General features: G+C 34.9%; 4 protein-coding genes across 4 annotated transcripts in view; 1 reads left to right on the plus strand and 3 right to left on the minus strand.

Annotated features, from left to right (window-relative positions):
• Window positions 1–30: 30 nt before the first annotated feature.
• On the minus strand, window positions 31–12,180 carry LOC145237620 (E3 ubiquitin-protein ligase RNF19A-like). The gene is made up of 17 exons (XM_080100557.1): window positions 11,985–12,180; window positions 11,152–11,285; window positions 10,935–11,035; window positions 10,375–10,469; window positions 9,433–9,597; window positions 8,306–8,399; window positions 7,758–7,863; window positions 7,168–7,309; window positions 5,268–5,430; window positions 5,025–5,142; window positions 4,279–4,506; window positions 3,670–3,813; window positions 3,355–3,415; window positions 2,810–2,903; window positions 2,438–2,576; window positions 1,701–1,894; window positions 31–1,338 (listed from the first exon to the last, which is right to left on the minus strand). The coding sequence occupies exons 1-17, from the start codon at window positions 12,065–12,067 to the stop codon at window positions 1,192–1,194; spliced, it is 2,208 nt and encodes a 735-aa protein (XP_079956683.1). The 5' UTR covers window positions 12,068–12,180; the 3' UTR covers window positions 31–1,191.
• Window positions 12,181–13,210: 1,030 nt separating this feature from the next.
• LOC145238525 (protein CASP-like) lies at window positions 13,211–15,792 on the minus strand. The gene has a single exon (XM_080101719.1). It carries the CDS (start codon window positions 15,453–15,455, stop codon window positions 13,482–13,484), a length of 1,974 nt encoding a protein of 657 aa, XP_079957845.1. The 5' UTR covers window positions 15,456–15,792; the 3' UTR covers window positions 13,211–13,481.
• A 432-nt stretch (window positions 15,793–16,224) lies between these two features.
• On the minus strand, window positions 16,225–20,611 carry LOC145238529 (uncharacterized). The gene has a single exon (XM_080101723.1). The coding sequence runs from the start codon at window positions 20,495–20,497 to the stop codon at window positions 19,718–19,720; it is 780 nt and encodes a 259-aa protein (XP_079957849.1). The 5' UTR covers window positions 20,498–20,611; the 3' UTR covers window positions 16,225–19,717.
• A 1,310-nt stretch (window positions 20,612–21,921) lies between these two features.
• LOC145238524 (uncharacterized) overlaps window positions 21,922–27,870 on the plus strand; it is a 47,419-nt gene continuing 41,470 nt past the window's right edge. Inside the window, exons 1-16 of the mRNA XM_080101718.1 lie at window positions 21,922–22,075; window positions 22,163–22,442; window positions 22,525–22,587; window positions 22,651–22,722; window positions 22,794–22,928; window positions 23,105–23,171; window positions 23,341–23,389; window positions 23,722–23,830; window positions 24,008–24,148; window positions 24,269–24,317; window positions 24,765–24,974; window positions 25,228–25,351; window positions 26,085–26,153; window positions 26,210–26,339; window positions 27,249–27,316; window positions 27,476–27,640. Coding sequence (XP_079957844.1) covers window positions 22,007–22,075; window positions 22,163–22,442; window positions 22,525–22,587; window positions 22,651–22,722; window positions 22,794–22,928; window positions 23,105–23,171; window positions 23,341–23,389; window positions 23,722–23,830; window positions 24,008–24,148; window positions 24,269–24,317; window positions 24,765–24,974; window positions 25,228–25,351; window positions 26,085–26,153; window positions 26,210–26,339; window positions 27,249–27,316; window positions 27,476–27,640 — 1,800 coding nt within the window. The 5' untranslated portion in view covers window positions 21,922–22,006. The remainder of the gene's footprint in view (window positions 22,076–22,162; window positions 22,443–22,524; window positions 22,588–22,650; window positions 22,723–22,793; window positions 22,929–23,104; window positions 23,172–23,340; window positions 23,390–23,721; window positions 23,831–24,007; window positions 24,149–24,268; window positions 24,318–24,764; window positions 24,975–25,227; window positions 25,352–26,084; window positions 26,154–26,209; window positions 26,340–27,248; window positions 27,317–27,475; window positions 27,641–27,870) is intronic.

Below are 27,870 nucleotides of genomic sequence, written 5' to 3' on the forward strand. Positions count from 1 at the left end.
GACATGTAATGTCCTTTCTAACTGCTCCAACTGTTTTGAAGTAGACATTTTTCAAGCAGGTATTTAATCGTCGCATACAAGGGACCTTTACAAGGTTCGTAAGCAAAATGAAAGCTGTTGACAAAATAAAAAACAAACAAACAAACCACTAAATCTACTGAACACAAAAATAAATCTCAAAGGTTTGCATTGCATGTCACTGGGGAAACTTTCTTGTGCAAGTCTCCAACGACAAAGTGAGTCTGGCAGGGCACATAGTATTTTGATTTGCCCAAAATAAGATTCAAAAACAGTTGTAGTTCATTCACAGAAAACTTGGCTTTCTCGTCAAGGGGGCATTTTCCAATCAAACGGTTAAGAGAAATTCTGATTTAAAAAGCAGAAAAATAACAAGGACAATAAGCAAATGAGATTTTCACCTAGATGCTTTCAAACAGCTGCGCAATATGTTATAATGGAGAATACATAGGAAATGCCAACACTCAAACAAAAGCACCAAAGGTGAACTCATATCTCAGTAAGTTAATTTCAATCGAGTTTTGAACTAGGACACTGAATATGTTACTTTTATTTGTTGATGCTGATAAAAGAAACTCTACCAAAATGCTGTATATGTAGAATTTACAGCTGTTTATCCTAGCATGTCGTTTTTAGTTCATAAATTCTATGGTCAAAATGTAATCTACGTCAAATCAGGGCATTTCGTAATTACTGCATTTTTGAATGCCTTTTGCAGGTGCCAAACAGGCCCTTCATTACACAAAGAAGCAAGATAAAGCTGTTTACAAGCAATAGAAACCCACACAACAAAACAGACCAATGAATTTTCGTAAACCAATAGAGCATAAATTAGTACAGAATCAGAAACGCAAAATATTTCCTACATTTGCATGCCACCACGCTACGGAAAATCTGCACAAACAAAACTTTCTGCATCAATGGTAGCGCTGCTGTGAAAATCAGTTTTAGTAGGGGCTTACTGGTTTAGACATAGTGTTGGGATGTTATTTGATTGTACAGAGAAAAGATTTCTGTGTTAATATAGATGGTTGTTTGAGGTGTCTGTTATAACTTTGTACAATAAAATGACATACCCCACTTTTTTGCTAAGGCAAGATATTGCCCGTGGTCGGTTAAGATACAAATTAGATTCACCCTTCGTAACTTTGGCAGAAAACAATTCAAGAAAATTTAAACTATGACTTCTGTCACATCAGAAGATAATGTCGTTTCAATTGAAATGGTCGGGGAAGACAAAAGAGGATTGTTACTGCTGCAGCTGCTCGCATCGCAAGTTGCATCCTCCAAAGAGTTTGGGGATGACTTCATTTCGGGAGTCTGAAAACAAATGAGCAAATAATTTTCATCTGTTTTGACATGACCTTTCAATTGTTGTTTATGCACTGTTTTTTACCAGTTTAAAAAATGAAATACATATCTCAGCAAAAATCTTGGGATGTTATTTATCATGCACTAAATCAGGGGTTTAAATCATTTTTATAGGTGCGCCAAGATATGGTCTTTCTACAATCCTATTTAAAATGTGGTCATGCGACTGTTAAATTGTATAGTTATTCTCATCTTACGAGAAATGCTTGTAAATTACGTCACAAGTAACCAAAGAAGGCAATTGTTTGTGAACAACTAACACTTGCAGTCTTGTTTGCTAAACAGATTTAAATTTTAAGTAGTTTACTTACAGCATCAGTGATGTTTTCGCATTCATTCACAATGGTTATTGACGCTGAGGCGTTCTCATCTACGGTGCCCATCTTAGGTGCTGTGGAAATATCGCTGGTGTGATGAGGAGACATATCGTCAACTACAGGCAAGCCGTGTGGCTCATCAATGCTCGTCTTCTTTAAACCTGGGACTTTTGCAGAAGCAGATGAACCTAGGATGGCAAACACAGTTTCTGTATCTGCTAAGAGATTTTTTGCAGTGGCCAGCGTTTTGACAGTTTTATGATGCTTTTATCATATTTATATTTAAGATGAACATAAATTCATAACTGGGATTGGCCCTGAAGCTTCTATGCAGACCAGCGATCACAGCACACTCATATATAAATCACAGTACGCCAGGCCAATTGAAGGCACCATACCGAATCAGATATTCACCACCAAATGGCAAAGCATAGGCTAGAAAAATCTTGCGACTTCAATGAGCCTGGCATACTGTAATATTTATATTTACACAGTTTGTTTGATATTATGCACACCTGCTACCCCAACAGTTGTTAAGATGTGGTTATTAGTCTTAAGTTCTGGGCAGTTATGTTTTTATTTAAGTTAATAACAAAGGGCAGCAAATATGAGTCTCTGCAACCTTGTAAAATGAAGCATTTATGTTTGTGACCCTTGTACAGATAAACAGAAACAGCTGTACTGACAGATGTTTCCTGTACTAACTGCATACATCCAGAACAATAACTTACGTTTAATTGGTTTAGTTTTCCGTTTTGATCCGAGCGATTTTGCAGAATAGGATTTTTTTATGGCGCTTCCTGGAGGGACGTAAGAATTTATCGGAGCACTTGTGACGCTGTGTTCTGACACATTGTCATGCATGTGGACCTGAGTAAAAAGAAAAATTATCTTTAAGACTTACAATGAAACAACTGTATTATTACATCATTATAGTTCAAGCACTAATGTAGGATGCACATTTTTCTACTAAACACAAAACTGTAGTTTGGTTCAATCAATTTTGTGTCCAGTTATCTGTTGTCCTGTTCCGTGTACGATTGTTTTGATGCAATGTACAGTACAGACTAATGGATGAATGTGAAAGACACAAACAGACTTACCTGTACAGATGTAATATTTGGTGCAGAACCCACAGATATCTGTGTATGTGTAGATTGTTGATCAACGTCCTTTGTACTGTGGTGAACTTCAACTCTGAAAAAGCAACTAAAGTTATTAGACCAGCCAGAAAATAACTTTGCAGTGAAAAAGACATATCTAGTTACAAGGTTCAATATATTGTACATGCATATATCTGGACGTACAAACAAAGCTCTCTGCGTACATTGGGGTTCACTCGGAGTTACATTAGATTAGTCTGCTTGAAATTGAATTTTATTTGTTGTGCAGCATAGGTTTTGATGGGGGAACTATGCACAAACTTAAAACCTAATTTAATTAAAAACATAGCTGCCAGAGGACTTGTGTATATAGAGCACATCTGCACTAAGATGTATGCCATACCCATATGCACAATTTCACTATGTTTACATGTTTAAGCAGTGTATAATTGAGATATCACTTTGGTTTTGTTTAAAAGAGCATTTTTTAGTTTTCTGTAAAGCCTAGCTTGTTGGCATTTGAAAGTTTTTGAATTTTTACTGACTTGTTTGATCCAAGGGCTCCTGCTCCACTGATTCCTGATAAACTTCCTGTAATACTTGTGCCTGTGAAATACAACAGATATTGAGTTGGTACCACAATACAAACTAATGCAATACATAATCTTGTAGTGTGAGTTTACATCGAAGCTACAGAAATGCATACAAGAAAAAAAGTAACACAGCCAAATGACATTTAAAACCTGCATAAAGGCCGCACAAAAACAATTCTGTAGATATACAAACCAAGCCTTCTACAGTATGTAAAAATCAATATGTTTATGTCTATTTTTAGACAATCTTTTTATAGAATTTTGTACCTGCAATAGCGATTGTACTGGCGCCATCTGGGTCTATTCTTCCCACCTTATCCATGTTACTGCCGCGCGACATATTAAAACTGCCCATCGTCATCCCACCAACACTTGCTTCGCCAATACTTGGGTTAATAGGACCCAGTCGGGCTGTAAAAACATGTGATAATGTAAAGAAATGTCACATTTCACATAAATGGTGCTAAAAATTAAAGATGGGCCAAACGTGTGCCCTGCTTGGTCAAACATTAATATAACTTGCCTGATACTTAGCCAAACGGGCTCAGACTATTGTTACATCACATTCCACACATATGTGACAAAACAATAAACTAGTAACTAGCAACCATATGTTCTTTTTATGACTATGAAATGTTACTATCACAGTACAGTTGCATGTTTACCAGCCAGTTAAGAGGTAGAAACTTAGGAGTGTATTTTTTTTTATTCTCCTTATTCATTCTTTTGTTGAACAGATTGTACCAGTGCAATAGAGTGATGCTATCAAGTATTGTGGTATTAGCTTAGGCGATAATTCTAATCTAATGTTTATTCTTAATTATCAGCTAAATCCATCCATCCTTCACAAATGCATATGCTATACACAACACTTACTGTTGATTGAGCCATTGCCACTGTGAAAATTGCCAGTATCCTCAGCTGTGGAGGAACCTGGTTGACCAGACGTACCACCTAGATCAAGTCTAAGACCCATGGGAAGCATAGAAAGGGCAGAGTTGCTGCCGTTCGGATTACGTGAGGTAATTCCGTAACTCCCGGTACGACATAATGAGAAAGGCACGACTCCGTACACGTAGAGCAGCATCACAGGGACACCAACACCTAAAAATAAGAGGTTTACTTGAGATAGTATCAGAATTGATAGAAAGTGGGACATAGGAACACTATACACATATGTGCTCTTAAACTTCAGAATATAGATAGCAGTCCCAAGGATATAAGCAACACCTTATTTTCGAACACTTTGACAAATGGCAACAGTTTTTGAAATTGTCAGTATGAAAACAATTAAACATTACATATCTATTCAGTGTCTCATTTCCTTTAAACACTGTTGGTGGCATTAAGTAAAAACAAAATAAAACACCTTTGCCTGCAATTTGGAACCGTGTTTTTCTTTTACCAAATGGGAAAGTAGTTCAACTATAATGCGCACTATGAAAAAACGTGTTGCTTTATCATATCATGCATTATCACAGAAAATAATTGATAATACTGTGTGCCAAACAACAAGAAAACATAACATTAGTTTGGTATTACTTTGGAGTTAATTGTTGACTTGTATTGGTATACTGTACTGACAAAAACATACACAATATTGGATAGAAACTGTCACTCACCAACAGCTAAAGCGGCAAGAGCCGGTGAAAGTATGACAGATCCAGCAACACAAGTGGCAACTAGCAAGTTTCTCTTGTATTTTGAAACATTCTCCTTGTTTTCAAACTGGGCCATAATCTGGAAAAACATGAATCAGTGATTTCATTTATCAAGGACAATTTTTGTTGATAAAAATATCATCCTTGAGTTCAAAAAACACATTTGTTTCATTGAAAAATATTATTGATTTTATAATCACTCACTCTTCTGGCAACCCAAACAGGCAAGCCAACAATGATGGCAGGGACGGCGATACCAGCAACAAGACCAATACCCAGTGGGGCACCGATAAGCAAGCCCAGTTGCCAGAGTATTTTTTTCTTTCTACTCCAAGGTTTTTTACCCCAGAAAGTACATCCTGATGGACTGAAAAACAAACAAAAATATGATTAGGCTATGTTTGTAACTTAAATACAGAAGTACAGAACATGCTTATGTTATTGCAATGTAAGTATTTTAAACGTGATTGCTAAAACCAAAAAAGTAAAAAAATAAGAAAGTCATGAGCTACATTGGCTATTGAACCACAAAAATATCTGAAAACAACAATAGCAACACAAGATAATTTAATGATTTTAGCTAACATTAAGGCTAGCTAACATTAAGGTTCCCACTATCACCCCAAATCAACAAAACTGTTAAAAAATGCAATGCCATCATTGTTAGGATGTCAGAAAAAACTTTTTCCTAAGGATATAAAATCCAGTAAACGTATTTTTTTTGGGTGAACACACAACCAAAACAATGTGTCTAAAATCATGTTAAACAATTGTCATTGCCTTTTGAACGAATCAAAAGCTTGAAATCAGTCAAAAACTGTTAAACTTTAATTTTTTATCAAATAATCTAACTTAAATACAGTGTTACATAACAAAAAAACTTGCATATATTGCCTTACATCTACTGCATTATTTATGATCTGTCATTCACAGCATTAACAAGGCCAAGGTAAGGTCAATAAAAAGGATTAAGATTCCAAGGAGACACAGGCCAGAGTATATGGGCTTACACAGTGTTCAGAGTGTGACTCAAATAGCATTTTGATCAGTGATATGACAAAGTATGTCGGGGTGCAATTATGTTATGATGTGGTCAATGAGTAACCCCACGCCCAGGTCATCTCTGACGCGAATTTTAGCCCTGTTCCAAGTAATATACATGCCGCAACAATTTGAATTGTGCCTGTTATGTTTATTTGAACATTAGTTTATTCACCAAGTTTCATTTTTCTTGGAATTCACCAAACATTTATTTATGTGTTTTTATACATAGTCACCTATATTTTATCAACATGACCAAACTAAGCATTTATTTAAAAAAATGTTAATGAATAGATATGAACACTATGCCTGTCATTAAGGTGTACCAAAAAACACTGCTTTGGGCTTTTATTTTGATTTTAACAACCACAGATTGTTTTCGATTATTATCCACTGAAATATGACAACAGCAAAGCGTTGGGCAACAACACATTATGAATAAAGAAGTTTCTGTCTTGCGTCAAGAGATTTTCGATACGAAGAAAATGGTAACTTGATATCAGAAACATCAACAATAGCACAAAGCTTTGCCCTGGAGGTGACATTTTACCTGACTTTTTGTCATAATCTTTAAAGGCCACAAACCAAAGGCATGTGAAAATCAAAATACATGCTTATGACTAAAAAGGAATCTTTGAATTGGATTGGTTGGATTTACGCATGTTAAGCTCACCTGCTGCACAAGGCAAGCAAAATCAATAGCAAGGGCAATTATTTGAGGTACTTATGCATATTGAGTGCCGCGTTCACCATGGAACTGCTTTGGCACAAGAATCCACAAAGGAAAAGCAAAGAACATGGTTGTATAAAGGTAAAATTGAACAGGGATAAATTAATCATAGTTGAGAAACAAACTGAGCATTATTTATCAATAATACACATTTCCTTGCATTACCACCATCCAAATAATGTGATCTCATAAATGTTATTTATTACAGATCTACACATGCAAGTATGTAAATGTGTACACACAAAAAAAAACTATGCCATTGTGTGAACATATTTTGACAGACAAATTTTGCACAGTGAAACCCTTATAACTACTTTATTCTTTTCATATTACCTTAAATAATGTAGATCTGTTATTTCTTGCAAACACAGCCAGCAAAACTCGGCATCGCAAACAGTGCAAGTCATGTGGTTACATGATCCATCATTCATTTTCACAATGAGCGCTCCACATTTTGGACAAGGCTTTATTTCATCTAGAAAATAAACAATTCATTTATGAATCATAAAAAAACAAAGCAGAACAAAACTAAAGTAGACAAGCACTGTTAAAAAAACAGAAACATTGTTGTAATGTAAATAAGCCGTTGCTGCTAGGCATGATATATAAACCAGTATTGCTCTTCCAGCAGTTTTCTTATAAATAATGTTTCAATGACCCATAAAAGATGCCTTCATCAAGATAATAGTATATCTTGAAAAAAAAATTTTGTATTAAGGAATAAAAGCACCAAACCCACAACAAAAACAGACATATCAAGAATGTGCGGCTACAAACTAGTACCAACGGAGAGTACAAATGGCTGATAATTTATTGACATTAAAACGTCTTTGTCACTTTATAAGAAATGTGTCTTCAAGAAAGATATTGCTGTAAATATACGTTAAAAACTGCAGCAGAGGATGTAGAGACCTAAATCTTACCGTGAAAGTTGGAACCTTGGCTGTACGCAACTGAGTTATTTCGTATTCGAAGTTGTTTTCTTCTTTGTAAGTGGGCGGCGTCACAGGTCTGGTCTGGATGCCATTCCTGGTGATTCAAATTAAACTGTATAAGTCTGACATTCAATTCTGGGAACTAGCCCAATGCACATTAACTAGTTCCTCTTTAAGCAATTTATTGATGATGTAATTCGGATATTATTGTTTCCTAATGTATGTAAATATCACTTGCTTTATACAAACACAATAAATTCATCATGAGTTGTCACTATGGTGTAATAATGGAAATGCATATTAAATACAACTGTTGGTACAAAAATCATTCGTTTATCCAAGCCCATAACTAAACACCACAAAACTTTGAAATTAGTGTCTTAATTAGTCACTTCATCCTAAAGGTATTTAAACACTATTCCTTGGAAAATGATATTGTCTTTATTCATACTGTCATTTTTTCAAAGAGTTTAGAACAGCTTCTTTGATACCCATTTGAATTTGCACATTTTTTTGTAAAAACATCTAATGCTCACCTGTCGGCAGTGGTAACAGAACTCCGTTTCGCAGCCATCTCTCTGGCACTTGAGACGTGGGCAGCTGGCACAACCACTGGCAATTACGGCAAACCTAAATGCAAATCATAAAATGCCTGTAAGTTTGTGGCCTCAACAAATCATATGAACACTGTATTAAGCGAAACTATATTAAATTTCAATCAAAATAAGGAACTAAAACCAAAAAGTCCTATGCACTTGGTAAACTAAAGACATTTGACAGTTAACTTTGTTTGTGGACATTTTAAGTCACTTTGTCCCAAATAGGCAAGTACTTTTCATTAACGTTGATCAATTACAGATACACATGCTGTATAATTGCTTTCATATGGCAGCCAGCCACCTGTGTATGAAATCAGTATTGCATCATTTTGTCATGGGTTTAGTTCAATTGTTTCCAGTCAGTCAGTAACTTCCTTTTAATTGTCACAGACACACAATGCCCAAAAAATCCTTAAGATGAGCAACCCACTAAGCTTAAAATGCCAACAGCCTTTTAACCACAGCTTTTAGACTTCACGCAAGGCGCAATTAAACATTGTAATCAATAACTGGAAAAAACCACACAAAGGTAGTGAGAAAAATTGCACAGAACAATAGTCTTACATAACTAACAAAAATGAATTGACACAAAATTTGGACATCTTTTTACCAAACTGTTTCAGAAGAATAAGATGCAATTATTATAAGCAAAACAACTTTATCTCAACCTTATAAACCATGTACTAGACTTGAAAATGCGCTAAAAAAACATTAAAAAAAACATGTTTTTGTGTCAAAATTGTGAACCATGATTCTTACCAACAATCAGAAACAAAATTTGTATATCTTGTTATACAACAACTGTTTCAGGTAAAACAACTTTATGTCAACGTAATAAAACATGTAATAGACTGAAAAATATGTCCAAAAACGTAAAAAAAAAATTCAGGTTTTCATGTCAAAATTGTGAAACATGATTTTTGTACATCTTGTCATACAACAACTGTTTTAGGAAAAACAACTTTATGTCAACAGTATAAAGCATGTACTAGACTTAAAAATATGTCAAAAAACATACAAAAAAATTGTGTTTGTCTGTCAAAATTGTGAACCATGATTCTTACCCACAATCAGGTGCTGGACACCATCTGCAGTCAGGATCAATTGAGAGAAATCGTCGCAGCGTAAACTCTTCCCATTTCTGCATCAACTGAGGATTTGTGTCAAGTATAGACTTCATATCAACAGGATGTAGTCGTTCCTGACACTCTGGACACATTAAATTTACCCTGTGGGAAAAAAAATACGACTTAAAACCAATCAGCACATTATTTGCCATTCAGAAATTGTCAACATTTGTCAACAGTGAGATATTTTTTCTATTGTTTTATTAATTTTTTATTTTCTTTCAAATATAATTTTAACATTGTTAGGAAATCCAATTCTTGGTTTTGCTATGTTTAACCACACAGCTGTTGCTTGGAATCCTGTATAAATGACAGGAACTGTTACTGTCAGTCTTAGCCCACATAGTATCAATGTCTTATGCGCTACCACATGTCATCAAATAGTCAACCAACCTTATCGGCCATTTCAAAACTATGGTTTGAATTTATTACAGGGTATATTTTTATCCAACATTTACATGCATTCTGTCCTTTAAACTGAAATTTCAATGTATTGCACGTTTGCACCAAACAGTCTAGACAAATCAGGAGTTAATATCAGGTAAACAGAACCTCGTAAGGAGAAATGACAACTTGTTGGAAACTACAACAACAATTTCATGTCTGTCGACACGTTTTTGAAATGTACTTGATGACTTGTACAACTATGACAGCAATAGGAACCATGTTTGTAAGCATGTTCTTGGCCTATCTGGTTGACCTCACTCAGTTGGTACATACACTTACTGACAAATTAAGACTTAATATGATTTCCACCAATGTGCAACTAAAACACCAGGATTTAGATGAGCCATGTTCAATTTATTTTAGCACCTTTTCAGCGAAAGGCGAGTCTTTTAAGTTTTTTGGAATATTTTGATGATAATAACGCATACAAACCTGCTTTCGGAAATCTCGATTGCTAAATACTGCCGAAGACAATCCATGCACGACCGGTGATGGCATGTACTCAGTTGGGGAAAGTTTTCTATTGACTGAAATATAAAAACAATAGGTATATGTTAACATTTTTTACATGTAGCGTTGTAGGAAGTCAAACATGGGTCTTCTGTTAAACTATATGCTGAAGTTGGTGTTTATTTTGCTGAGTCATCTAATTAATCATTAAAACTGATTTCCTCTTTAACAACTTTCTCAGTTGGTAAAACATTTTTGACAAAACTTTTATGAATGAAATCAGTTACAAGTCTTTTGTTATGCACTGATAATACAACTAAATTAGTCCTATACAATGGGATACTCCAATGATTTTAGGTAAAATGTTAAGGTAATTGCGAAATTATATTTTAATGACCTAGAATTTACATTAATCAAAAGTTTTTCCAATCGATACACTATGGTTTGGGATGCAATATGCTATTAAATGGAATTCCTGATTATGTTAAATCATCTATATTTGAAAACAATGGTGACTGCAATATTATAGCTTTACCACGAACCTGTGTTACAAGGCAAAGCGGGCATTCTAATACACTTGAGGTACTTTTGGCACTTGATTCTGCTTTGGCTTCTATCTTTGTCTCAGCAACTGCAGAAGCTCCTAAAATCAATACTAAAACTTTTAGTATCACATCACTGTATTAAAAAATTAAACTGTTTTAAGGGAGTGACCACAACTAGCATTATTGTAGTGATACTACTTAAGTTTCTACACACCTAATGAGAGCTTTTCATCAGGTTTTGTGTTTTTCGATTCATTTTTGTAGGCAGATGTAGATGGGGCACTAGTGTCAGAATTAATATTCACAGCATCTGCTTTCTTGTCACTTTTTGCACTGCACCGCTTGTTCCTGTTTATAAAAAAATACTTTTGATAAAAATGAACAATTTTTAAACATGATTGAGTATGGTTAGGGCGGGTGTGCGCAACATTTTCGTCGGTGGGATGTGTACCCAATTTCGGTCGTCAAGCGAGGGCCACATAACTTTTTTTCATGTGCACAATAAATCTGAAATTCTTTCAAAAGCACCAATAAATTTATTTTCTACAACATACAGAGTTTCAGAGCAACACTGGCTTTTGCAACAAAATAATTGTTCACTAGACAAAGGGAATAGTTATGTCACATTTGGTGAAGTAGACTACTACTTGCTGTAACTGCTGTATGATCCACCGGTTGGAAAACGTTGATTTAGCTTATATTTGTTACATATAGCATAGCAACTTAGGAGATTTACCAAAACTAGTGTAAAATTTTGCTAAATTCTTATAAGAATTACACTTTTTATCTTAATCAGTTTGTTGGTGGGGGCCACACTAAATAGCTTGGCAGGCCGGACTGTGGCCTGCGGGCCGTATGTTGCACGCCCCTGGGTTAGGGCATTAAACATTTCCTTTTTGGGTTTTATTTGCCATCAAAAAGTAATAGAAGTTGTAAACTAAAAATGAGATCTTAAGAAGTTTTTGATATAGTGTCTCACTGGTGTGAAGCAAACATTGATCGGGAATCACTACAGCAAAACAAAGTCTGTTTTTTTCGACTACAGACCTTGAAAAAACGCCTGTGCGTATCCTGAACCGTGGAAACCTTCTTGTTTTTTGGCTCGGTGTATTTACATCCCCAGATGACATATTCACATAGTCCTGAGCTTCAAGCAATGCACAAGTACAGATCTTTATGTCATTGTTACAGCCAAAAAGAAAATATAAGAAACCTGTAAAAGACTATTTAGTAAGTTGAATTCTTTCTGAAATAGAGTGATCAAAAACTTTTAGAACTGAGAAGGTCGAACCATCATTGATGTTTTACTACAATGTTATTTAAAAATCTTGTCACTTTACAAATATTCATTTATAGTTTAACAATTTACGGTAGTCTACTTTCAGAAAGCATCAACAAAAATGTGAATTACAATCATATTGAGTCACGAACTAAACCTTTAATTAATTTACTATAAAGTATAAACAGGCAAACACCACAAACTTAAAGTCACGTACCAAGCCTTAATGAGGTTGTTTTGCGTAAGGCAAAGTAATAACATTTACTTCACTTAGTCGCTTGCAAGCTAATTTGGTACATAGTAGATGCCTTAATCTGTACTAAAAGTAAAGTACTTTCCATACAAACGCCCTTTTCTTTCGTGAAAAGAATGACTTTTTGATGCGGTTGACAAAACTCCTTTAAAGCCTTTAACTGTGACGTCAAAGCAAGTTGCACGCCAGAGTGTAAAATTTTTATTTTTGATCGGGGTTTTATTGGAAACATCTTTATTACGAAAGAGTACGTTGCCAGTGCTTTACAGTAAACTTGCTTATATTCGCAAAAAGTATTTGTTGGTAACATCGATGTTTGTCCTCAAGTATTTATTGATGTTTTCAAGTACCCACAACATAATGCGCTGTTGTCGTATACACGCCTTGCCTGGAAAAACTTGAATTTAATGCATATGGTCCGTGCGTGCGGTGATTAAAAAATACGTAAATTGACAAACTAAATGTGTGTAACATTCTGACACGGTTATTGCTGACATGCTTTATTAAACTGATTTACCAAAAGACTTTTGATTTACCTTTCAAAATAAAAAAAAGTTCCTTTCACACAAAATAAATTTTGTGGCTATAAGTTAATGTTAGATGAAGATTTTGTCATAGCCAACTAGACAACCATGTCATGAACAGTGTTAAGTTTGTCCAGTACCCCCAGTGGCTGGTGTTTTTGACACATTTGCACACACAGATTTGCTGTATTGCACCAATATATTCAAAACATTCTAATCAGTGTATATATCTGCATGTATTTAACAAAGTGAGCACATATATAACTACACATCATATGTACAATCGTATAGGTAAGTTGCACAATAGCCATTTTTTTTATTTATTTCACCAATCCTTTCTAAATACAATAGTAAGGCAAATTTTGTTTGTGTCAATTTGTTTTCGATATCAAACTCATAATCACTTGACACAACAGGAATCTTTATATTACTACACAACCATTAGTGAAAAACAATTAGAAGATAGAATACAAATCAAGAAAGTTTCACTATTGTTGTTTAGGGGCCATTTGAGCACCAAACTTTTCAAAGCACAAATCAGCAAGATGACGCTTGCAGTCATCTGTGTAAGCATATTTGTACAGCACAATGTACAACAGGAAATGCATGAAAAGCATGTAAAAGAAGAAAATGGTTCTTGCCAATTTGCTGGATAAAATCATGCGACTTAAACTTAGTGTAATCTTTTCTGGAGGGCTCAAGTTCATGTATTTTCTTTGCTTTTCCTTGCGATTAAAGGATGTAAATGGATCAAGGTTATCTTCATATTGAGTAGAGTACCGATTAGCTGTAACATCCTCAATGGCTACTTTGGTAGTGGTAGGATAACTCTGAAGGTACTTGATCTTTTCATAGAGTTTCACATTGTCAGCTCGCAGTGCATCACCGTCATTTTGCATTCTTTGTATGGTCTGCTGCAGTGTGTAATTTTCTGCTTCCAGCTCATTGTTTCGGACCCTAAACCGCTCCCTTTGACTTGACACAATCAGAAGAAGTGAGTTGCTGCTATTTTCTGTTCCGGTTGTATGTTTTACAGCATCTGCGACCAAATCCCCTGACATATTTCCCACTGGTGCAGGAGAACCGTCAGCAGCAGATCTTACAACTGATGCAGGAGACTGAATTAGCATCAAGTCCACCTCAAGTTTTTCAATTAGAGCTTGTTTTTCTACAGTGGTATGTTCAAGGGTAGTAACCTTTGTTTCAAGGGTTCCACAAAGTTCTTTCAACTGGGAGTTTGTTGCACGCAGACTTGTGTTTTCATTTTGAAGCCCTCGATTTTTTTCCAAAAGCAACATCTCGATTGACTTTGATTCCTTGCTGGAAGTTGTTCCTGGAAACTCAGTGGATTTAAGAATGAGGAGTTCCTTTTTAATCTCAGAATAGTCAGACTGCCCCTTCAACTTAGATTCCATCTCTTCACACAACAAGGTTTTTCCATGAAGATCTTGTTCAAGCTTTGCAATACTGGATGAAGTTGAGTCTCGCAGTTTTGTCATGCTCATTTGCATATGCTGTACGTCTTCAACTAACTGTGAAACCTCTTTCTCTTTGATAGCCAGTTCATTTTCAAGGTTGGACTTTGATAGTAGTTCAATGGTCTGATCCACAGTTGACTCCTCTTTATTTGATGCAAAACCTGTTAATTGTTGACCACTGATTTGATCTTTTAAAGCCTCAAGCTCTTTATTGGCAAACTCAGTTTGTTGGTTGGCACGCTCAAGATCCTGCAAGATGATGTCAAGCTCGGCCTGTTTAGCAGCAGTCTCTTCATCATATTTAGACTTAAGGTTAAACAATTCTGATTGACATGAATCCAGCGCAGATTGTACAGTTACTGCCCGCTGTTCTGTCTCAACAAGTTTTGCTGCGGCAGCATTTTGGGCATCTTGAAGAGCCTTTTCTTTGTCAGCAAACTGTTTCTGTAATTCTTCATATTTTTCCTCGATGACCCTCTTTGTTTTGCTGGAAGAGTCTCGTTCCAGATCCTTGATTTTTTCTTTGAGATTTTTAATGGTGACTTCCTGGTTTTTAACTTCAGCAAATTCCTTATTGTACTCAGTTAGGGTGTCTCTTAACTTCTGGTTTTCAGTTTCAATGTCATTTAAGCGTTGGTTTTTACGCTGATAGCCTTCAGCCTGATCCAGTGCAGCAACAGGATCTGGAAGCTCAATTAGCTTTTTGTACAAACTCAAAAACTCTGATTCACATGACTTGCTGCGTTTGGTTAAGTAGTCAATCTCCGTTTGAAAGCTCTTCAACAAAGGGGCAGCAGATCTGCGGGCTTCCTCATTTGAAGACTTTTTAAACAGTTTGGATTGTTCAATTAGTTTTTTTCTTGAGGCTTCACTCTCATCTTGTCTTGTAGCAATATCGGTTGCAGTTTGATCAAGACTTCTTTGCAGCTCTCCCAAATCAAAAGTCCTCCAAAATTGGGATATTGAAGAAATGTTTACAGCCATTACAAACAAGTACAATTAAAATAACGATGACATTTTACCTAAAACAAGAATTTCAACATATTCTTATCTGTTCTTATATTTAGTGGAATACACAATGAGTTATTGTGTTTTGTTTACAACTTTGCACTGTTTGCACTTTGCAGTAGGGTTAAATCGATGACCTACGGAGGACGGATAGAGCGATAAACATATTTGTTTCGACACATGTTTAGTCCGATATTTCATGAAACCATATTGATTCTTCGTGCGTTCGAGGCCTTTCCCTGAGCATTTATCTTCCACGCAGAACATACTGGTGACGTCACCAACTATCAAAACCGGGTTTAGTTTATAAATTATATTCTAGGAATCCCACAAACCTGAGCCTATTGTTGCTGCTCATTTAAAAGTATAGAAAGAAGCTTAAAAAGAATTTGCATTTTGTCACACAACCGAAGTTACTTTCCCATTGTTGTCAATTTGTCATTGTTGTTGTTTACGTTCCCAAAATGGAAGATAAAAACGAATGAGAGCTTCGATTGAGTTGGTTCAAAAACATATAAAATTTTTAAATCTGTAGGCTTGGTAAAATAACATACAGTTTTTAATCTGGTAAAATTTAGAATGTATAATTCCACAATCACACAGCAAGGAAAAAATGAAAACACAATCACAATCAATCAATCAATCAATCAATACTTTATTTGTCACGCTTGGCATTAAAACATTTGCATAAACAAAATAGTAACACATAAACAAAATAGTAATACATAAACATAAACAAAAGTAATATGCGCGCGACCGGGCCAGTGAGAGCCAAACATTGGCCATCGAGTCACTTGACCCGTTTCTGTTTATTTAAGAATTGAAGGAAAAGGGGACGAGAGAAATAAAGGGACTATGTGATGCTAATGTTGGCATTGAAAGAAAAATATATGAAGTAATAAGGCCAAAAACACAAAATGCAATAAACAACAAAGGGAGTACCAGAAAAGGAACATCGCAATGCAACAAAAGAAACCAGTACTGTCAAACAGCGTGAAAGAAATTGCACGAATCGTTGTGGAGTCTGACGATGTGAGTAATTTAAGCTCGAGGGCAAATGCGTTTAATTGCTGAATTTGGAATTTGGGGTGTGATCAATTAGTGGAAAAACAATGCGAGGCATGTTTATGTTTAGCACGTGGGCGAAGCTGCATGTCATTACCAATTCAGTTTACCAAACGTTCAAGGTGGGACATATCTGGCTTCAATAAAGCGTTTGACTTTTTTTTTGAAAGTGAACAAGCTGACATGATGTTTTATGGCGTTTGGCAGAGTGTCCCACATTTTGGAACTGGCGTATGATATGGTATTTTGCGCTCTTTTGGTGGAAACGCGATGCAGAAAGTAATGACCTCTGGACGCCAATCTGGTGTTATGCTGATGTATGCGTTGTATGGGTGTTAAAAATTCGTGAAACGTCTCAGGTAATTGCATGTTTTTGTAAAGAAATACAAATTTTACTACCTCTGTAAAATGAATGTCTTTTAATTTTATAATGTGTGTTTTTTTATACAGAGGTGTTGGTGAGGTGCGATATTGACTGTGAGTAATAATTTTTAAAATTCGGTTCTGAAGAGCTATTAGTGGTTGCAGGTTGGTTTGGTTGGCAAATCCCCAAGCAATTAATCCATGTAAAAGGTATGGATGCACTAATGAGTAGTAAACCGCTCGAAGGGTTGGGAGTTGCATAAAATGTCGAAGTTTTGCAAGAATGCCTGCGCTGCAACTTATCTTTTTCCGGATGAGCTGGATGTGAGGTTTGAACTTTAACTTATTGTCAAATATCACTCCAAGGTATTTGATTGTTTGCACCTCTTGTATACATTTTTGTCCATACGTTATTTGGAAATTGAAAGGAAATTTGTGTCTGTTGTTTTGAAATATCATAAACTTTGTTTTTTTGTAATTTAATGACAGTTTGTTGGCACGCATCCAGTTGTCCACCTTGCCGAATTCATTGTTTACATTTTTTTGAAGCACAGAAATATTTCTGTCTGACATGCAAAGAAACGTGTCATCTGCAAATAATCTTGTACTAAATTTTGATGCTGTTGGAAGGTCATTGATGTATACCAGGAAGAGCAGAGGACCTAAAATAGAGCCTTGCGGAACTCCACATGTTGTAACTTGACAGTTGGAGTTGTGATTAGGATGAATGTGAGTGAACTGTTTTCGTTCAGTGAGGTAACTTTTAAAAAAATCGAGTATATGGCCTCTGAAACCGTAACAAGTTAATTTTTGTAGCAGTATGGAATGATCAACAGTGTCGAATGCCTTTGCTAGATCTAAAAAAATTCCACAGGTGATGTTACCATTATCACAATTGAAAATGAGTTTATCATGAATTTCCGCTATGGTCAAATTTGTGGAGTGTTTTGGTCTGAAGCCATTTTGGAATTTGGTGATGAGTTTAAATGTTTGCAGATAACTGGACATCCTTTCGTGAATTAATCTTTCAAATACTTTTGACACTGTTGGTAGAAGTGATATAGGTCTATAGTTGGTCATTTCTTGGGAATCCCCCCCTTTGAAACACGGAATGACTTTAGCCAGTTTTAGACATTTTGGATAGATACCCGAATTAACACATTCATTAAATATGGTACATAACAGAGGAGATACATATGGTGCTGCAAGTTTAAGTAATTTCACAGGGATGTCATATGGACCTGGAGCCTTCCTTTCGTTTAGTGCTAATATAGCATTGTAAACCTCATTGACTTCCATAGAAACAAATGAAAACGAATTTGAAGTGGGGTGGGGAAGAAATGATGTGGGGGATTGTGGGGTGGACGGAATTTTCCCTGCCATATTGCTGCCAATTGTTGAAAAGTAAGTGTTGAATTCATCAGCAATTAGTTTAGGATCTGTTATATGTTGCGAGTTTTTTACAACTGTGATTATTTTGTTGGGTTCAGTTTTTTTGTGGGATGTGATATTTTGTATTATCTTCCAAGTTTTCCTTGGATTGTTTTTATTTATTGTAAAAATGTTTGTATAGTAAAGTTGTTTTGATTTTTTTATGACATTTTTTAGCATTTTTACATATGTTTTATAAGTTGTTTTAATGCCAGTGTTGTTTGTGTGAAGTGTTTTTTTGTACATTTTGTTTTTGGTGTTAATGGATTTTAAGATCGCCTTTGTGATCCACGGATTGTGTTTACGACAACTTTGTTTTGACAAAGTTGTGTATGGTGCATGTTTGTTTGTGATCCCTTGTAAAAGTGCTATAATTTGGTCTAATGTTTCTTCAACAGATGAAAATGGAATAATGTTCTCAGGAATTTGCTGAATATCTCTGCAATAGCTCTCCAAGTTAAAGTGTTTGTAGGTTCTACACTTCCTTAGTGTGGTAGATACTTTATGTGGGATGTGTTTAACGATCACAAATATCGGAAGATGGTCAGATATGTCATACTGTAATAAACCAGGTATGTGCTCTGTGTCATTGTTTGTGTATATATGATCAATTGTAGATCTTGTATTGGAAGGAGCTATGTGGGAATATGTATCAATCAAGGTTGTTACATTTAAGCATGCTATCATTTCTTTGTATTTATTGCATGGTGTTGTATCAGCATTAAGATCAATGTTAAAATCACCAAGAATGTAGAACGCAGATTTTTTTTTGTTGAGGGCAAACAGACAATTCTCAAAGTTTTCATGAAATTCTGAGATGTTGTAACTGGGATGTCTGTAAATTACTCCTATTGTTGCACATCGTTTGTCTTGTAACTGCAGATTTATCCATATGTTTTCACATTTTTCCATTTTAATGAAGTATGTGTTGATAATTGTGAATGAGAGTGAATCCTTTATATACAGGCCAACCCCACCAGCATGTGTTACCGAATTGTGTTGGATAAAATTATAGCCAGATATGTCAACATTTGAGGAGGTTTTTTCATTAAGTTTGGTTTCTGATATTGCAATGACATCTGGCCTTAAATTACAGGTATTGATAAACTGTACCAGGATATCATGGTTTTTAGACAAGCTTCTCACATTGAAGTGAATTAGCACAATATCATTATCAGTCACAGTCGAAAGTAAAGAATTATATTCCGTCACATCATAGTATGTTGCCTTGTTGTTAATCATTTTTAACTCCAGTGCTTATTTGAGAAATGATACCAAAAAAAGTATGTACAACAAAATGAAATTCAAAAAAAATATAATAATAATACATATATAAATACACTATCATACATACGTTAGGTGGTGGCATTCCTTTGGACCTATGCTTCATTCAATGGAATGTTTTGAAGAACCATATCATCTGCATTCCGAATTGCAATTGTTGGACTGTTGTCATCTTTTTTTAAGAGAATTACTCCATTGTTTGTCCAGATGTATTGTAACTTTTCAGATTTTTTGTGTTGAAGACAGCAGTTGAACAACTTCCGGTTCATTTTTGTTAAGCTTTCATTGATAAAAATTTTAGTGTTATTGTCTTGCCGTACCTGCCTAAGTTTTCCTCTGTTGCTGTATATTTGATCTCTTATTTTTCTTGTTGTGAACTTGGCAATGATGGTTGGTGGATCTTTGCGGCGGTCGTTTCCAACTGCCCCAATCCGATGTGACACACTTATGTCAGCTTTTGTGACTTTTACACCAACTTGTTTGCACACTGCCATTACAATATCATCAGTACTTTCTTCTTTGTTGTAATTAATTCCTTTAAATTCCAGACAGTCCCTTCTTCCGTATTGTTCCAGTGCATTTAGTTCATTTTTGCTTTCATTTAGTAGTTTTTTCATTGTTTCAATATCTTTCTTCAGTGCAGCATGTTCTGTTTTTACTTTTTTAATTTCCTCCTCATTTGTTGTTACCTTTTTTAGAATACAGTCATATTTTTCAGACAGAAATTGCTGACTTTTTTTAATGATTTGAATCTCTTCCATCATTTCGTTCATTTTTTCGCTGTTTTCCTTTGTTTGGTTTAATACAGCATCAAGTTTGCTTATCCAGGTGGACTGTGCTTGCTGTCCAGTCTTTTTTGGAGTTGTTTTAGACATGACAATTATTTTATTTTTTATAGTTGCCAACCTTATTCAAATCACCTTATTCTTATTCCCTTATTCAAATAGAATAGATTCGTATTCGTATTGTATTTTGTTCACGTGCACTTGGACGCAACACACATAGAATGAAAGGAATGAAGCAAGGACAGCAAGGAAAGAATGAAAAAACTTACGGAACTATAACTGCTCGCTGATCCATTTTTATTAGGGCGCCGAAAAGCCAGAAGAAGCGTGCAGTTTGGAAAATGAAATTTTTTGCCAATTTTTGAACCTGTTGTGCATTGTTGACTGTCCTTAAAACTCTTTTATACTAGTGTTTTTTTGTCAAGTTTCGTACCATTTTTTTAAATGTTTTTCGGAGGTTAAAGCGTAAATAAAAGAAGCTCCAGAGGACAGTAAAGTCTGCAGAAGTCTTCCATGGAATTGATTTTCGTAAATCGGTAAAATGTGTTAGTTTATTTTGCATACAAGCTTGGCGATTACTGTTTAAACACGTTTCTGTTTTAACAGGATGCAGAGCCAGAACGTACTTCTGACAGGTGTTGACAAAAATTCATGAAAAATGATGAATTAAAGAAAACTGCTACAGGAGAAAAAAAATGTTTTGATGAATACCAAAAATGCTTTTTGTCAACAAACAAAGTTGAAAATTTGCATGACCAAGTTGAAATTGCATGCAAACTAAAACCTGTATTGCAATGTTTTGTGAAAGAAAGTACAACAAATGCTTTTAAAATATAAATTTAGTTTGCGATTTCTGGTCCAGTCTGCAGAACCTGGCCGTTCCCAACAAGATCTTGCTTGTGATGGACCTACATGTCCCATGTGTGCGCATGCACGACCCGTAAGTTCGCGTCAAGACCAATTTCAGCAGGTGCAAAGCAAGTAAAAGCTGCCAAGACAGGCCAATTAAACACCTTAGGTGCAAAATTTGTGTGTGCAAAAGTGCAAACCCAAAAAATTGGCATGCAAAAATTTTTTTTGAAAAAAACTTGTGCAGCTGCCACATTCTGCAGACTGGTTTCTGGTAAAAACATGCTCATTTCTGTTAACAAATTGTGGAGACAAACAGCATACAGAAACATGGAAAGTAACTGCAAATAAGATTTTCTGTGTAATGTTATATTGAGTGCTAGGCTGCTAGCAAATTTGTGCCTCCATCAATGCGTTGAAAACATTAGTACCTTTAAAAGATAATAATATTGTCATTTTCTTCATCCAAGAAATAAACATTCATACGCTGATGTATTGGTGTATTGTATGTGCAAAATAAAAGTTTGTTGTGTTGTGTCAAATAGTAAGAATAAACAGGTTATTAAAATTGAGTTAATTCTGGCCAACTAAAGTCCAGCTTTTAACCCAGTTAATATGACTGATATGATTGGTACTTACTAAGTCTCCAAGTAACATCTAGAATTTACAAAAAGTATTTTTTTCAAGGAAAGTAAATAGTTGTAAATGAGTTGTTAAATAACCAAAGTTTTTTTCTGTGGTAATTTGATCATGGATGATCAAGATGACAATAAGGATTTATCCAATCAAACCCAAAGCAAGGATGAAACTGTAACGGAGGTGTGTAATAATCAAAGATAAAATCTACTAGATTAAAGTCTGGCTTTTTATATTTATGGGAGTCTAAATTGTATTGTTTTTTAACAGTCTTTGGTTGGACAAGGGTCAATAGACCTACTTTCTGGTCTTACCGAGAAGCCACCTGATGATTTACTTGCATTTGAAGAAGACTCTGAACCCAGTGATTCAGTTGAAATGGCAAGCATCGCGACTCCTACAGAACCGGTTGAAAAAATGGAAGTTTGCAAACACGAGTCATTAGAGGATGCTGTTAAAACAACTGATGATGTGCCGAATGATCCAGAGCCTCTAGCAACAGATGAAACAGTTGTGGAATCAAAACTAAATTGTGACCCAAGTCCTGAAGGCAAGTTTGTGAATGTAGATTATGTATAGGATTTTTTTTAGCAATGTCAAGTACAATTGAGATTAATTATTGGACTTTTTAGACGTAGAAAGACATGAACAATTACCAGAAGAAGGGAATGATGTAGGGTCACCTGAAAAAACAGGTAAGTCTAAATAAAGCACATAGACTCTTGAGTTAATATTTTAGGTTATATTTTATTTGGTAGAAAACAAAGAAGGTGGGGAGGAATCACTGATCAGTGTCGAAGACAATGAAAATGCTGAAGCAGAGGATTTGGGTAGGGATTTTATGTCTCAAAAAATTTTTGATGTTCGGTGCCTCATTTGTTTTACTTTCTCCCAATTGCAGAGGAACATGAAAAGAAAAATGACAATATTATTCAAGAAGAATTGATGCCAAAGCTAGATGAAGAAGACAAACAGGAAACAGAAATGGAAGTCACACAATCTGATGATAACCCAATGAAAGAACCTATTCCCGAGAGTATGTTTTGTTTGGTACAAACACTTTATATTCAGTGCTTAACCCTTTCTGTACATTTCCTTACAACTGTTTGTCAATGATTCAAAACATATGAAGCCAGTTTATAAAATAATATTGTACTTTAATTGTTCACTATTGTCATTTTGGCCCCAACTAAAATATACTGTTTTGATTAGGTACTGAAACACAAACTGGAGATGAAAAAGAAAAAGACAGAGATGTTACTGAGAAGCACACACCAAGGTGCATACAAAATTATAAGCTACAATTTGTAACCCTGCTTACAGAGGCTAAACCGTAATTCTGTTTTTTATTGTATTTTTGACCAGTGTGACCCTGTCTGTCCGAAAAAAATAATGTGTTTTATTGGTAAGTTCAAAAAGCCAGATTTAATTGTATTTTTTTATTACAGAAGTCATTTACCACCAAAAGAGAGAAAGAGGGCAACACCTGTTGCTGAGGTATATATATGTAGTTAGTGTTTTTGTTGTGGTGGAACATTAAATGTCAAACCAAGGTTGACAATTTGTAATCAATTCCTAAAAAAGCGGTTAATAACAAAAAAATTCCAGCCAACATTTTGCATTAAACACTTCTATGAATAATAGTAAGCACAGTTCTACTTCTACATTTACATTTAAGATAAAATTGTGGGCGCCTTGCTGTTTAATAAATTTCACTTATGACTTTTTATTGCAAGTCCCAATTATTGCAAGTTTCAGACAGTGTCTGACTGATAATTTGGGAAGCAGTTTCATGCATGTCTTACATTGGTACTGTTTTGTTTCTTCAGATCCAACCGACTATTAGAAGAAGTTCTCGTGCCAACAAAGGAATAGGAAAAGAAATATTTGATCCTTCATACATACCAAAGTCAAAAATGCCTTCCCTAGATCCTCCAAGTAGGTTATACTGTTGGCATGCATTGCATTGAAGTTGCATTACAGTTAAAGACTTTATTTTCAATTACCAAAGTCAAAGTTTTAAACTGATTTGCTTTCGAGCGATTGTGGGCTTAACTTCTGAAAATTGTGCGAGTTCGAGACCATTTTGAACATTAAACAAACTGTTTATTCCAGATGGAATGTCGTCACCTGCATCTGACCACTCATCAACATTTTCTTCACCCGGAAGTACAAAAGGGAGGCCGAAAAAGTCACAGACTCCAGTGTCACAATCTCCACAGTGCAGTCCAACAAAAGAAGCTGAATCCAAAACAGGTACTTACAAAATTTGCTCTACTTTTTCCAAGCTGTTTTTAAAATTTTGGCGAGTAATGTGTTGTTTTTAATGAGCATTTTTACAACTTAAGTATTCATATCGTTTTATCTCATGCATAGAACCTGAAAAAGGCACCAAGCACCAGAAGAAATCTATAAGTCCAGCTAAGTGAGTATGATTTTTGTTCAATGCAAGCATTTTTGTAAACTCAGAAATAACTTGAATACAATAATAAAAACACTGAGTATTTCTATCCTGAACATGTACTAAAGAACAAAACATGTAAGCAATTATTTGCTATTTTGCTTAACCCTTGTATAGCTGTTGTTGTGTTGATACAAACTGTATCTTTAAAAGTATTCAAACTAAACTTTTTATCTGTCGTTGTTTACATACCGCTTGTTTCGCACCTTTTTATAAAGTGGTTATAAATGGGTGTAACTGATGTGGGCTCTCATATCACTGATAATGATGATTTGCCGAAATGTTAAATAAAAAGCATGTCATCTTTTACATCGATTTTGGCCGTTACATTCGTCATTTACCTGATGAACTTCATTATAGAAATGCTTCAAAAGGTTTGAGATACAAACTTGCTTGTTAAAATTTCAACAGACCCAGAAGCAAGGCAGAGTTTAGTGATGAAGATGACAACGTTCCTCTGAAACAACTCCAAGATGATGATGAGGATTATAAAGAGGAAGAATCAGATGAAGAAGAGCAAAATGACGATGATGAAATAAGCAGTAGTGATGAAGATAGCGATGATAGCTACAATAATCCTGATCGCTTGTGGTGCATTTGCCAAAAACCCCATGACAATAGGTTGGTAGAAAAATTTTGTATGATTAGTTGTTGTTAAAACACTGGAGATTTTATGTTTATGATTTACAACTTTTTGTGTGAAAAGTAAGATTTTTTAAAATTCCATTTAAAAAAATAAAGATATCATATTTTTTTGACACATTTTATTGATTATCCACACAGATTTTGTAAAAATTAGTTTCCCCTTTTAACTGTGCTATTCTGTGTGCATTTTTACTTGTATCTTTCATTCTATTTTTTAATGTCTTCGCAGGTTTATGATTTCATGTGACAAATGTGAGGAATGGTTCCATGGGGACTGTGTGGGAATTACTTTACAAAGGGGAAAGAAAATGGAGGAAAAAGGGGAAGAATATGTTTGCCCACAATGTGTCAAGGTAAAAATAAAGTATATAATCATTTGTTAAGAAATTCTTGTCACTGCTGGGCACGATATACCATAACAAGAAACTTTTTTTAATTGGCTCAATCATTACATGTTCTTAAGCAGTAACCATACATAAAAACTGCGATCTGTTAAATACATTAAACATGTCATGTTATGTCTTTATGCTTTCTGTTTTATAATGTACATGTATGATAGAGAATTATATTAGTCATGTTAATGTCTGTCTTTTCTTTCATAGATCGCAGAATTTTTTTACAGTGCAATAATATTACAATTTGTTCTTTCTCAAGTTGGTGACAGAAATTTAATGATTTTTACAGTTATTTTACAACATAGTCAAACATCTAAGATTTGCCATCCTTCTGTGATTTATCCTAAGGCTTTGACATGCTTTCTTCACTGACAAATTTTACATCATTTTGTTTTATAAAAAAGAAGCCACAAATAGCATCTGATGTATTGTGTGTATGATTAAGAGAGCACTGCTACCTGATTTTACAAACCCCCAGAAGTAACTACCTTTGCACAGGTTGGGGAGCTGGTTTAGCTTATTCTTATTACTGACCACCCATCTACTACATTACACTGAATGCTAATTTTTCATTTGTTTACAAAGATTCAGTGGCTAGTGATAACACTACATGTCTTTCCTTATGAACTGCTCTTACATTATGCTGTATATTTTGCTACTCTGCAACCTTAGGTCATTGTTTTTGTTTCAGAAAATTGAGAAAAAACAATCTGGGCCCAAACAAAAGCCTATGTATGGCCGACAGTTGAAAGACAAACAGGTTAATATCGGTGTCATGTGCAAACTGACTGCTGTTACAACAAGCATTTGTTGCAGAAAACTTTAAAATCTGCTCCACTGAAAAGAAGCATTACCGCTGAAGAGGCAAACAGACTGAAAGCATCAGGCCGTAGTCTCAAATCATTTGCACTGAAAGGTCAAATACAAAGATCATCCTCCAAACAAGGTTAGTTTATTCATTCTTGACTAAAATATGAAAAGAGAATGTATTTCTGCAATGCTATAATTATGTTTATATAACTAATAATCTTTAAAGTAAAACAAAAAGTTTAGGCAATATTACCTTTTTTAAATAGCAACTGGACAGACATTTTGCCATTTAATATTTTTCTAGTCTGTGTTAAAAAATAAACCTATTCATCTGTGTTTCAACAAAAAGGAAGTAAGTATAAGTACAGGAAGAGAAACACAGAATATAAGCAGCCTGTCTTTCTCAGAAAGCCTTTCTGACAGCAGAGAAAATGTTTCACATTGCAATACTAACAGTTCAGTTTTAATTTTGAGGTAATAAGTAAGATATATTTTTAATGTGCAATGCTATTTTGCAGTGTGTGTATGCTTTTGGGCTCATGGTTAGATATTTTATCTTTTTTTAGTCTTGGTGGTTGTTAGATCCGAACATAATAAAAGTTGTGAACATTATTTCTTTGGATTTGTCTAGTTCAGAATTTTGTTCTAAGTAATGTAAGTCTGATTGATTTTCAGTCAGGTCAGTAACACACTGAGATTTTGTTAGTTTAGTTTAATTTTGGTGGCCTGTGCATTTCAATTATTTACCCAGCTAACAGAAGCAAAAAGACACCAAAAGTATTTTTAACCAGCAATAGGTTAATGTTTGGAAATGTTATTTCCATGTTGCTTCAGGAGGCAGAAGTTTGTGTTACTTATTTTATGTTAGAATGTACAATAACAAATAATTCTGTGCTGCTGGTGCACTGTACGTTCGTGAAAGACACAGCAATACACATTTTTTTATTGTGTAAGGTAGAAAAAATAAACCAAAGGTTTAATTTGTACTTCCACTTTTTTGCAGACATGTGTACATGTTTCTTTTCTTTTTCATGTAACTTTTTAGCTGATGGAGCTCCTCAAAAAAAGAAGATGAAAATATTTGATGAAAAAGCTGCTAAAAACTCAGAAAAGGTAAAAAAGGTTCACATGTGTTACTAGTTTCTAATGGTAACATTTTTTTACATATTAATTCTAGAGCTATGTATTAGGCAGATACTGATTTTATTCAATCATGTTGTGCGATCTTTAATGCTAAAATTAAATTTTTATTTGGTTAATCTTATTGTTTAGGGTGCATCGGATCAAAAAAAAGTAGGCACAAAAACTCCAGATGGGAAAGCTTCTCGCAAATGTATTGTATCTTCATGTGAAAACCCAGCTTTATCTGGTTCCGTCTACTGCAGTAACCAGTGTATTTTGCGTCATGCTAAGGAGTCTCTCAAATCTATTGCAAAGGTGTGTGGTTCAGCCTATACTTATGTCTTAGATCAGGGGTCGGCAACCTTTTAGGGGACGCATGCCAATTTACTTGTTATTTCCATGTTTTAATGACCTCTCGTGTCAACATTTTTCTATACAGTAGTGGTTCATGTCAGCTGATATCAATATTAAAAAGAACGCTGAGCATTTTGTGCTGAATTTTAAGACATTGGCATGATAAAAACTGAACACAAGCAATGTAACAG

This window comes from Phallusia mammillata, chromosome 7 (genome assembly GCF_965637545.1).
Source record: "Phallusia mammillata chromosome 7, kaPhaMamm4.hap1.1, whole genome shotgun sequence".
Lineage (NCBI taxonomy): Eukaryota > Metazoa > Chordata > Ascidiacea > Phlebobranchia > Ascidiidae > Phallusia > Phallusia mammillata.